At 43.9% G+C, this 13,315-nt stretch overlaps 1 protein-coding gene across 12 annotated transcripts in view; it reads right to left on the reverse strand.

Moving 5' to 3' along the window:
- Positions 1-13,315, reverse strand: part of celf5a (cugbp, Elav-like family member 5a) — a 190,004-nt gene that overhangs the window by 11,105 nt on the left and 165,584 nt on the right. For 6 of the 12 annotated variants that reach the window (XM_069694914.1, XM_069694907.1, XM_069694909.1 and 3 more), the window contains exon 7: positions 6,870-7,035. In XM_069694914.1, the coding sequence (XP_069551015.1) occupies positions 6,870-7,035 (166 nt within the window). The remainder of the gene's footprint in view (positions 1-6,869; positions 7,036-13,315) is intronic. The other 6 variants (XM_069694916.1, XM_069694913.1, XM_069694915.1 and 3 more) reach the window with 2 other exon arrangements.

Consider the following 13,315-nt stretch of genomic DNA (forward strand, 5'->3'; position numbering starts at 1 on the left):
GGGGAATTGCCCCGGTCCAGCGAGAGCTGTTGTGTCTTTTGCACTGGTTTCCTTTTTTTTTTTTTTTTTTTTTATGAAGCCTCCCCACGATTGCTTGTTTCCTGCGGAGCGGTGATGAATTAGACTGCAGCTTCAGCCCATTCTCCTACCAGGACCCAGGAGACTGCCGCTCCTATTCTGAGGGCTAGAGACAGCTAGTCTGCTCGGGCCACACGCGCTCTACTGTACCACCAGATAATGCACCCTCTCCATCATCAGGCAAATTCATTTTCCAAGGCTTAGCAGTGCTGTGGTAGCGCACCACTATGTATGTGCAGCAGCTGTAGTGATAGTAGGAGTGGCGGTAGCAGTCGTAGGTGGTGGTGTGGACCCCTTACATGCAATTACATAAGTTCCAGGGTCAGCAGCTGAACATGACGTTAGTGGTGAAGGAGAACATGTGACAGATGTAACAGTATGGGGCCACCGAGTCCTGTCAGGTTATCATGTCGGAAATGTCCCAGCAGGGAACCCACACAAGAATCATAAGTGTAATAAAGACGACAGTGTTCCACTACAGTGAGGAAATGCTTTGAAACATTTGTACACAATAACTAAACTAAACTGAGTGAACACTACAGTGGCTGGCTTACTCATGCGTTGAGACATAGAATGGGGTTATGATATAAGGAAAAGACAATAACACCATGCCCAGTAAAACAATGATTACATGGGAAAGCCATTTATGTAGCCCGGTCATCATCTTTATCCTCGCTGTCACAATGGTCCAATATCCCTGAAGACCCTGAAAATGTTCTCCTCAGTTGAAATAAGGGAAGTTTTTTCCTACTATCCCCAACTACAAAATAACAAGGCATTTTCATTTTATACCTCAGAGGACATATAGTTCTCGCATTGTGGAAAAATGTATTCATAGCCTGCTTACAATGCACACACAAGAGAGCCGATACACATGTGGCTGTCAGAGTGTGCGGCATGTGTCAGCCTGTAATAATGACATGTTGTTCCCCATTCTGGCATGGCTGAATACAAAGCTATGGAATAGCAGATTACATATTCTATACAGCCAGCTCTTAACTATCAATTCTCCGCTCTTTATTACTGCAAGAAAGAAGTCTGGTAAACAGTATGTATATGTGTGTGTCACATAGATACAGTATATTTATGTTATGGAAGGAGAAATTACATTCATATTCTTGCAGGCTTCCTCTTAGAGGGGAAGACTGTTGACTTGCTCTGTGCAATGATTGCCTCACGAAAGATGTCTTCACAGTCGACAGAAGTATTTATTATGCTAATTATACATTCAAATCAACGAGGAATGCTATACCCATCCTGGTGAGTGCAGTCATTACCAGCACAAGGACTGTCTTTTGCTGGAGCAAGTAATAAGCACTCCAAACAGATGCTTTCATCTAACTGATTTAAAATGTGATGCATTTAGAGTCAAAGAGAAAATGTCTGTCTGGTGTGAATAATAAATCTGGGTGTGGGAAGAGCAGCTTTTTCAAAAGGCTATTCGGCATAGGAAGAAAAAAAAAACTGTTACTTTGAATACTGCCCTTTGGATAAGTAATAAATATAAAGCAAATCTATTGTGACATAAAATGAATGCGTTTCAAAATGAATGTGTTTCATTGTCACTTAGTTTAATACCATTTTTATCGGGGAAATATTTACATGCAGTACAAAAACACGCATTTAATATTACTGAGGCATAGTGTATTATGCTTTAGATTCTTACCATAGTGTCATCCACATCTATTGGAAGGACGTGCAAAGCCTCTTTTCCTAAATTTAAAGCCAAACGGTGTGTCCAGCTAGAGTTGATCAGGGGTCAAGTGGGTTAACGTCGGCACCTTATCGGACATCAGCCAGTCATGAACCAGGACGCTATATGCTCCAAAATAACTCGGCCGTAAAGGACTGCAAATTAATTTACTAACCAATGGGACAAACAACCTGCCTGCTGGAGTATTCAATGCTTGTTTTGCCTGCAGACTTGACCACGATTAACCATGACGGCTTTAGCACGTGGAATTAAAGCTGTCATTCCCTCCACATGAGGTGAGCGCTGGACATAACTTCACCGTGGATGAATGCAGGACTGGAGCCACTGGGATAAAGTGAGCGGGACATCACATGCGCTTCTGCCATGAACAACAACAACAACAGGCGAACTTTCCTGTTTTGACGGACACAACATCCGGTGAGTAAACTCTGCTCTCCTTCACTCTATCAGTGTTTGTTTGCCAAATGCCACAGCAACCGGGGTCAGAAGTAAACAACCGCCACTGCGGAGGCTCCGGCAATGCTGTATCTGTTGTGTTGATGATGACAATACGATCAGGCTACTGTTGCTTGGCCCTCTGGTGTTGTAGCTTTATTTTGGGAAAGGGAAAAAAAAACAACACTTGGCGCCGCCCAGGTACCACACTGGTACTCCCCTGGTACTTCTGACGCTGATGTGCATGCAATGCACTGATCGCAGCAACGAACCTGACTTTCAGATCCCCAAGCAGACCAGCTGGGCAGTCTGTGAAGCTCTGCTGCTCAAGCAAACCTCAGTCTTGCCCACACAGATCAGATCTCGTTCTAATATTTGTAATAATTCTGATGCAATAGGTGTGGTTTGAACGGAAAGGGAGGGGATGATGTATCTGAGGGACAATGGCTCTTTGTGCAGCTGTTTCCGAATTGATAGCTTTTGAAGACAACATTAATTTAAATGTTGTCTTGGAAGGGGTAAAAAGCATATAAAGTGCATGCATTTGTGAAGTCAGAGATCGATTGAAAGCTGGAGGTCACACCATCAGTTAAGACGCACATGCTCACCTCTCCAGCTGTTTCCTCTGGCTCTGAACAGACTTTAGCACTGCTTTCCAAGTGTCTTGGATGTGAGGCGTCTTTATAGCGGTGAATCCTCACAGTTAAGTGTGTGTTATTTGATATTTTGTTGTGGTGTACTTCTCCGTCCTCAGCATTTGTTTGTAATGGAATTAGTTCTTCCGAATAATGTGTCTGTGTAAGAAGAGCCGTGGAGGACAGGTGGTGTTAAGAAAGATCACCATGTCAAACAGCTCATTAGTTTCCTGGTGCTTGTCACCATGGAAGTGTTCTGCATTGGCGGTGGAGCCGAGTTTTGAATCCAGCGGGGGTGTTGTGGCACATCCAGCCTGGTTGTAAGTGGGTTGTCTCCGGCTGTGGAGCATCTGCAGTATATTTTGTGTAATATGCACTTGTGCATGTACATCTTCAGTGTAGAGCGGCACCATGCAACAGAACATTAGAGTGACTTTGATTACACACTTCTCTCATCCTAACAAAGCATCCTTGACACCGCGTGCTCCTCACCACGTATACCCAGCGGGATCCGCATCTCTCTCCATGCCTCCCCTCGCCCCCCTCGCCCCCCCACCCTCTTTATCTTCCTCGCTCTTCGCGTTACTCCTGCTTTCTCCTCTCTCTCCCTTGTTTTGTTTAACTTTTATTTCTTCTGCGGCGCTCAGGGAGCGGCACCTGGTGAACATTATTTTCAAAAAGCATCATCATGCATCACTGTAAGGATACATGCTCTAATCAGATGAACCATCTGGCAAACGGCTTATGCACCATCAAGCTTAAATGCGTTGCATCTGTTGATCAAATGGATGTCTCGTTGTTTTCAGACTAACACCCTTAACCTCTGAGCCTCTTTGTACTTCGGCCTGCTGTCAAACACGATGTTTTTATGTTGCAGAGGTTATACTGATCATTTAAATAAAAGACTAATGTCACACATTTACCCCAAGATCAGAAAGGCTTTTCATCTATTAAACCATTATTGGAGCTTTATGTTAATGCAGAACAGCATGTGCAATTCAGAAAAAATCTGTAGCGCGGCCATCAATAGGCAATAGCTCTCATTTTGGAGGGAAATTGGGCATTAACCTTTTTACCTTTTTATACTTTTATACACAGCTGTCAAATGTCTGCATTTATAGATTTGTTTTGAGCTCTGATTTGGTTGATTAGACCACTTAATGCCTAAATTAAACCTCTGTCGAATCAGAGAAGCACTCCGCTCCAAGACCCTAAAAACAGATTCCGATATTATGATGAATTATTCCACTGACTTGTGGCAGACATCCTACAATCTCTCAGTAGTGTCAGAGTCTCTTGGCCTACTTATACAGACAGCCTTGCCAGTAATGTTATGTATTCCTTCAATGAACTCTAAATAAGTCATAGCCACAAGTGTGGAAAGGGAGAGAGAAAACAGCGGTGTGTATGCGTGTGTGTGTGTGTGTGTGTACCAAAAGCAGCGAGCTCGACGACCACTCCTGCAGCCGCCGGCAGCCACGCTCAAATTAATGAATGAAGAAAGGAGAAATAAAACATTTCATATTTATGATAGTCCTTGAAACTTCATGGAAACCATGCTTTCTCTGAAGCATTTATAATGTATTACATTTAATAATAACAGTTAATCAGTAGACGGGAACTTACACAGGCATGTCTGAAAGTAGATGAGCGGCACCACTCCACACACACGAGATAGAGACAAATCCCATATTTTACATTTTTCTATTGTTTCCTTTGGAGTCTTTATTTTTTTTGTGTGGTTGTAAGCACCAAACAACATCTAATCACAGGTTTACATCTGGTCTCTTAAGTTTCTCTTCGGAGCTCCACCAAAACCAGGTTGTTTTGTGTGTATGCGTGTGTGTAAAAGGTTCATTGATATCAATGACCGTCTCTTCTGATTGGCTGACTTTGAGTGACGCACTCTCAGGCCAACCACAGGTTTTCTTTGGTCTTGTAGCTTGCTAGTTCTGTGACATAGTGATTTCTCTGTGTTTTCTTCCTGATAAATGGTTGGGCTGTGCTGAGCGCGGACTTATGACACGAGCATGTGTTTGTGATGTCACAAACTCACCGCAGTCCAAACGGCACATTTGCCGAATATGAGTTGTGTGCATTTCTCCATGGACTGACTGTTATGGCACTTTCATAGTATCTTTGTAACACGTAGACCAACTTTATATAATAAAAAAAAGGCAAGGAAATTGGATTTGATATAAAAACAACATGGGACCTTTTAAAGACCGAGAATGTACTCTCGTGTTTTTTTGTATCACTATCATTAACTGTTTATTCTTTGCCAAAGCCAAGTTGTTCCAGAAATTTTCCGATTCGATATGAAACCTATATTTTCCTGTACAGCTTTTACAGAAATATAACAAAGGCCAAATCAGCAATATTTCCTTTGGAGTCTGGCACTGATTTTGCTTTTTCAGAGACTATAGTTCAACAGAGACAATCAAACAGCATGAACAATACAATCAAGCTGGAGGACAACGCCCTCTCCCTCTCTCTCTCTCTCACACACACACACACACACACACACACACACACACACACACACACACACACACACACACACACACACACACACACACACACACACACACACACACACACACACAGACAGACTTCCTTGCAGTGCAGTTGCACTATCTTTCATCAGCACTATTGTGTTGCAAAATACAGGTATGCATGCTGAACACAAAGATCTGAATTGCAATACTGTCAGTGCTATACCCGTCAAAATAAGAGCTTCTCAGCAAGACCGCGCTCCACTTTTAATCACTGTCTCAGGTTGATTATGCCCGCCCAAAAGTGCACACTTTGCAGTGAAAAAGATCACCGTGAATATTTGACAAATGGGTCTCCTCTCTAGATGTATTGCCTGATGTTGAAAGTACAGCATGTGTGTCCATTGGAATGTTCCAGCATCGTACCTAATGTAGATGTATTTATTTAGGTTCAGGCGGAGCTTGATTAAATGGTTAATAAGGGTCCTTTTAATTATTTATTTCCTGCTGTGGTTTTAATCTAGCTGACTGTTGTTAATTGTGTTAAGCAGGAGTTCATAGGATTTTTACAATAAAACTGTGAGTTGCTTTGTGAACAGAATACCAAGTTAAGAGAATATTTTTTTTTCCCGGCAGAAACTACAGTTCAGCAAGAATTTGATCAAGTGCAGCAAGTTTGTATATACTGGATTCTTGTGATGGTCATGAAGAAAATCTAAAACTGCCCTTGTTGCACTGATGATGGCTCTCTCGCTCACCCTGATTGGTTTAAAGTTACCAAAGACATCACCTTAGAAATTCGATTCTGCAGTGTTGACAAAGTAGGTGAGCAGAGCACAACAAAGTCTTGGGATTCTGTATTATTTACTTTGGCTTTTTGGTGAGCGGAGGATCTTGAAGTTTTCTCTGTCTCAAGGAAAACGAAGCACTGCTGAATAAGCAGATGTTATGCAGTAGGTAGGTATTTCAAAGTCTTTCCCTTTTCCTCTGTAATGTATCTGCATAGGAAGTGTTTGTTATGGAAAACAAAACCAACTGCATGCAGATCATGTGCGAGTGCTTCAAAGCACAAGGTCAAAATACTACGGGGAAATTAGCGCCTTATCTGTAAACTTACTTATTGATATTCCTTATTCTGCTGCTCCTACAGTAACCCCAAATATTTTCAGCTTTCACAAACAACATAAACATGCAAATCCCACTGAATGTAGTTTTTTTTTTCTTCTTCTTCTTCTTCTTCTTCTTCTTCTTCTTCTTCTTCTTCTTCTTCTTCTTCTTCTTCTTCTTCTTCTTCTTCTTCATCTTATTCTCTCAAGAGGAATAATTTTGGATTACCAGTAAGCAGGCACTCTTTCTTTTGGCCATGCTGCAGGTCTAAGTTTTCCATTCTCACTTTGCACCCACACACATATATAAAGACTTGCACGCAGATTGCCATCGTTAAAACACGTTGACCCCACTGGCATAGTACAGACACAAACAAGAGGAAAGGGAATGAAACGGAGTGCTCACCCAAGGTTTGATGAAACTCACCCGACACCTGGGTCATGGTGGTGGGCGGGAGGCTGTTGATGTTGAGCGCCCCCATCTGGTGGATCTGCGTGGCGGGGAAGGCCACGCTAGGCGTGAGGTAACCTCCGTGGCTTGCTGCCATGATGGCTGCCTGCTGCTGCATGAGCTAAAGAAGAGGGACACGGAGAGATGGGTGGAGGAAAGGATGGTTGGATGGGGTGTTGTGAGAGGGAGCAAGAAGATAGAAGGGGGTGCGGGAGAGAGAGAGAGAGAGAGAGAGAGAGAGGTGAGGGGAGGACAGATGGTAATGAAAAATATAGTAAGTTTGGAAGGAGTCAGACAAAAGACGGGAGAAGGGGAGCAAGAGAGAAACACAGCAAGGGTAGAACAGAGGGAGGGATGTATGTTGAGGTTGATGGATGGATAGTGCCGGGGAAGTACAGAGAAAGTAGAGCGGAATAAAAGAAAGAGAAGAAAAAAGAAGCCTGTCAACCTATGTTTAGTGAATCTGTCTATCCTCCCAGCAGGAACCCTGTCACCAGCTGCAGAAACGATTTAATAGCTGTCTGTTGGGCTCATACAAATCAAGGCATTGACATGTGCACATTATCTCCGTGTTCAGGGAACAGGCAAAGTTTGCAGAGTTGCAGTGCTTTTTCCTCACAATTGTCAAACTTCACAATAGTCTGTTTGGCTGTATAGAAATGCCACAGACGTCTCCCACTCTCGCTTGTTTTTTCCCTGGACTCGTTTAAAATTCGTCTGATGCATTTGTGATCATTGTTTCTTGTAGCCTGACATCCATCCACAGTTTTACATTTTCTTAGTTTAAAATTTCAGGCAGAAACCACTAGCCCTCTGCGTTGACTAGTTTTGACCAAAACAAAAGGCATTTTGAAAACGGAAATACATTTGGGGTTGGAACTTCATGACATGACCACAGTCTCTGCCATTGAAAACGTTGTTTTAGAGAATCACTTTTGACAAACAACGTCGTCTTTGTTAAGCAAAGTTACACTATGTTTTGAGATGTCAGTGAATGCAGACTCTGAGTCATTAGAACAACATTTTTAAAGCAGGCGTAGAAAGTAAATCAGATTCCAGACCATGTTAGAAATACAGTATGTTAGGCAGTAAATGGCAGTCGATTTTCACCCACTGGACAATCCCACAAAGAGATAAAATCAATAGCCTTTCATTCACTCTGCATTTCTACTGAGCATGAAGTGAGAGCTGGAACTATTTTCCATCAAATGCAGCCCACACAGTGTTTATTCATATGCATAGGACACGCTCACATGCACCGCTGCTCTGAACCACACTCGCACACAAAAGACACACGTATGCGCACACACCGTCTACACAACATGCATGAAGAGTGATAGAGACTGTTGGAGCTTCCGCACTCAGCTTAAATTCTCCCTGTGCCAACCACATGCTGAATGCCTAATTCAGAAGAAAATCCATCATTGTACAATGGCTTTTGCAGCTTGTGAACCACTAGGTTTATCTGGGGAATCAATAATCTTTTGCGAGCTATGTAGCTGCCTATCAGGCATGCAGAGCCTCGTGGTACAGGAATACAAACACTGCCGGACCAACCTCTGGTCCCTGTTCTCTGCATCTGTTTAATACTGCATAGCTTGTGTGTGTCAGTGGGAGCCTGAGACTGACTAGTATAAGCAGAAATCAAACTCTTCTGCCACTGGCACTAATGCTAATGACGACAGAGCGAGACAGCGGTGGTATAGAATGCCACTCCTGCTCGTATTTTCATGGGGGACCCTGCAACGGAAAAGCCAATTATTTTTTCCCTCAGTGGCCCTGTCAGGTAACCTGAAAGTGACTGTCCTGCTGCAGAATGCCCAGCGCCGGTGTCCCGTCCATTAGCCACATCCCTCACCGCTGCTATCTATTTACGCCTTTTGTCATTTGCATAATTTTATCAACTTGACAAATGGGGATCATCCATTCCTTTCCAAATAAGATGAATTGTGGCTTTAAGGGGGTAGAGCTGAAACAGAACAAGAAACTATAACAAAAGCAGTGGCACAGACACAAACAAAGAGGTCTGGAGGTTGTGGGGCTCCTTTTGATATTGCACTGCTGTGACTGCCCCCCTATTAGGATGTGAATAGGGTTGGACTTCAGGATGACTGGGCTGGTATTACAGAATAAATACACTGTCAGACAACTGCTTTTTTTTTTTGTCTTTCTCGGGCTACTTGCTGCTCTCACAGAGGACCAGGGACTTTGGGCGGATTGAAATAAGCTTTGAGCCCCTTTGTTGGGGGCCTTGTGACCTGTGACAAACTGCAGGCCTGGATGGAGTAATAATGGAGCAGGAGTAAACACTAGCGTGTCCAGAATACTGTCCTCTCTCCCAATGTCTTAGATAAAGCAATCCTTAATACCATCCGTCAGATTGTCATGGATAACAACTTTGGCATCCATTGATGCTTCGTTCCAAATTAAAATCCAGCAAATTGGAGACTCAAGCATGTAATTATGTTGGAATGCAGTGGTTAATACAATCTAGCTTTGATGAAAAAAAATAAACTAAAGAGCAGAAAGCAGAGTGGTTATGTTGACAGAGAGATTCAAAGTCATTTCATTTTACTTTTCGTATGCATTTTTTTTTTTCTTTTGAAATTTCAAAGCCATTATATTCAAAAGCCATCCCGTCCCTTTATTTATGCACTACCCGGCAGATAGCAAATGGTCTCCGGCGGAGAATGAGCACAACTGAGTCTTCATCATCACAGACACAACCTTTTCTTCTCCTCTTGGAAGAGGGAAGAAAAAACACAGACAGAAACAAGAAGGGGGACAAAAGAAGAAGTGCACGGGATGAAAGGGAAGCAAAGGAAGTTGCCCGCGCTCCAGCAGCATTCATTTAGTGTCAGACATCTGCTTTTTTTTTTTTTTTTTATTGTAACCTGATGGCATTACTCTCCCCCTGGTGCCAGCAGGCAATCACCTTTTTATCACATGGCAATTATCTCTGTAGCGCTGCTCTGTGACTCGCTGACTCTCGGCACTGTCACATGTGACCCCTTATAGCCCAACCAGCCAGTGACGGAGGGAAGGGGAGTGGGTGGGTGGGTGGGGGGGGGAGGGGGGCAAGAGAGGGGAGACAAAGGGGGAGACAGAGAGAGAGAGAGAGAGGGTGAAAGAGGTAGAACAAAAATGAGAGAGAGGGGAGACAGTGGGTCAATGAGGTGAACTAAAAGACTGAAGACTGAAGCTCAAGGGCCTCATTTGTTACCACCATGCTAGCAGGCTGTATTTCCACGGGACGATTTTAATAGGTTTTTTTCATCTCTGATGCACTTTGTTATGTGTGTACACGTGTGTGTATTTGCGCGCGCGGGTGTGTGTGTGTGTGTGTGTGTGTGTAGACAGGGGCTGTCAAAAACTAGTCCTTACAAGTATAGTACAGTGAAATCAGGTCACACACATGCTCATCTGTGTGTGTGTGTGTGTGTGTGTGTGTGTGGGCAGTTTACAGTACAGCCAAATGATGCAGTAATGTGCTAGCATCATTTCTCATGTGTGCAAAAGGCTCTGTTTGAATGCGAGTCCCTCCAACAGGGGGAGATGTTTCCTAATGCGAGTTTATAGCCATCATCCTCCCTCTCATCCTCCCACACACTGTCACTATTAGCACCACGTTAAACCATTTTCTCTCCTCTCATTTATCTATCGCCCACTGTAGTCTAATACATCTTTTAGGGAGGCGAGAGCAGCACAGTGCTGGAGGTGCCTTTAAATCTGAAACTTCTCTCTCGTCCTCTGACACAGTATGTCGTCCTCTGCCTAAAGAGACCAAGGGAAGCTGAAAGGGTCCGCTTCACCAGGAGACACCACTTTAAAAAGACGGAGGGAAAACGAGTGACTGGAATCAAATCTTACTGTGTACAGATATGATGTTTGTGTCTTGAAGGGAGAATACAATAGGTAATAGAAGCAGGTTTTATTACTCGCATTCAGCGATTCATGGGAGGACTATTATCACTCAACACCGGACATGGAACATGGAATCTCAGTCTCTCTCGCTTCCCTTTGGCTTGTGTTTTATGAAATCACCTTTTGCAAATAGGATGTCTCCTGTCAGAGCAACACCAGTGTCTGTGTCTATCGCGAAAATGGCACATTTCTCATTTTTTGGCATATGTTGTCAGTGCTGTACCCCTCCAATTTGTGTTCCGAGCCCCCTCCTTCTCCTGGTTTGACTAAAATCCAATTTACTGGCTGTCAGCTCAACTCTATAATCCTATCCAGTGCTGTAGTGGAGAGGTAGCTCTTTGAATTTACCATTTACTGTATTCGCCGGTTATAGCTATATATACCATCTCGCCCCACGTCTGTATTCTATACCGTGCCACCTCCTCTTCTCTTGGCCAGTTGTATATGGAGAGTAGGCGAACATGTTGTGTGTCTTTGGAGATAAAGTCCTTTTTCTGTCACTGCAGGTTTTTTCTGTCTCGAGGGGGGGGGGTATGTGTAGTTTATCTTGCAGTAAAGAAACATTCATCGTATCACTTCAGCACATTCCCGGTGGCTACGAGGCCGCACACCATGTGGATGCGGCCAGCACCGATGACTCCAATGTAATCATAAGCGCTGCACAAGCTGGACACCCACACTAAAGATAGCTAAAATGTCCTTCTCGTTCCACATTAGTACATACCTAGCAGACCAAACCAGTATTTAGATTTATTAAATAAGTCTTAAGCAAGGTATGAAAATAAAGGCCTCGCTTGATGATCCATTGCTGCCTCGTTACTTCATCAAAAGTTGGGGTGAGTTTATCTCCAAGGTTGCCCTGCCTCAAAGTCCCTCCACTAACTTTCTTTATTTTGGTGAATTCATTATATGCAGGTACAAGGCATCCTCCGTCTCCGTGATTCATAATACTAATACAAGGAGAATTTCACCTTCACTAACATCATTCATGCTGTATAATCTTTGTGTCGAGAAACCACATACGTGCAATTTCTCCTTTAGATTTAATGGTAATTGATTCTCTCTAATGCTGAAGTATCCCCCGTGCCCTTGTTACTTTCATTTGGAACTCAATTTCTGAGCATCATCCTGCTCTTTGTCATATTATATATGTGTATGAGAGAGAGAGAGAGAGAGAGAGAGAGAGAGAGAGAGAGAGAGAGAGAGAGAGAGAGAGAGATACAGATACAGATACATATGCACGAGTGTGTACACTCTTGTGTGCGTCTGTATGAGCCGACATGGGTCTCTGCCACAGTAAATAAGACTCATGGCCAACCTGAGCTGGGCACACTGGTCTCCTCGCAGACGACCACTGCCTCCACCACCCCTTAAACATTTGCATTTCTCCACATTTCCTGGGAAAGGGCTGCATTTCATGAATGGTAATGAAGGCGGGAGTTTTACTGGAGAGAGCACAAGAGATGGCCTAGCAATTACTCCGGGATGGTCAATTTGCACATTTCACAGTGGGTCTCATGGCTGTGATATGAAAATGAGGGGAAATGGATAAGCCCCCAAGACCTGGCTAACATCAACAATTAATCCTGGCATTTAGGAACGGCAAAAACATATATATAACTTTTACATCCAAATCAGTGCAGGGAAAAATGAGTTTGTGTTCCTCCTTCTCTGTAAATAAACTCTCTGCAGACGCTTATGTGTATTTATGAAGCGTGTTGTGACAGAGGCCCAGGTTTTTATCTCGGAGCTGGATGGAAACCTTTTCTTAAATTCATTTTAGTTTCCTTCAAGTAGGTAGGATGTGTGTGTGTGTGTGTGTGTGTGTGTGTGTGTGTGTGTGTGTGTGTGTGTGTGTGTGTGTGTGTGTGTGCGTGTGTGTGTGTGTGTGTGCGTGTGCGTGTGTGTGTGTGTGTGTGTGTGTGTGTGTGTGTGTGTGCGCGTGTGTGTGTGTGCGCTCTGCCTCAGCAGGGGAAGCTGAAAGTTTGTGTGCAGATAAGTTGCCTGTGGAATATTCTGAGTCAACTGTGGCTCCTGAAGCATCTCGTGGGCCCAGAGGGAGGGACAGTGGGAGGGAGAGGGGAAGGCTAGAGATGCAGTGTGATGGAGGGTAGTGGGCGGAGGGAGGGAGGGGAGGGGAGGAGATGGGGTGGGGGGGGCGCGCTTGGTGAGAGAGGGGCCGCATAGGCTTGCCTGAACTCATCAAAGAGCCCAGGGTCTGCTATGTGTGTGTATATGGTACTGTGCCCTGGTGGTGGAGGGGGGGGGGGATCTTAGGAGGGCAAAGGGAAGCTGATGAAGGTTGGATGGTACAAGCTAACTAAATGCGTGTGTGCCTATGTGCTGACAGTGGTGAAAGCCTTGGTGTAATGAAATGGCGGCGCTGCTTAAAGAGGAGAAAAGCTGATGACAGTGATGATGAGTTTGCCAAGCTAATTTTTACCTACAACAGTATCTGCCAAGTAAGGGGGAAAAAA

This window comes from Brachyistius frenatus, unplaced genomic scaffold (assembly GCF_029030835.1).
Source record: "Brachyistius frenatus isolate BFR_SWC_R1_liver_20210118 unplaced genomic scaffold, ASM2903083v1 Contig_18, whole genome shotgun sequence".
NCBI classification, from domain to species: Eukaryota; Metazoa; Chordata; class Actinopteri; family Embiotocidae; genus Brachyistius; species Brachyistius frenatus.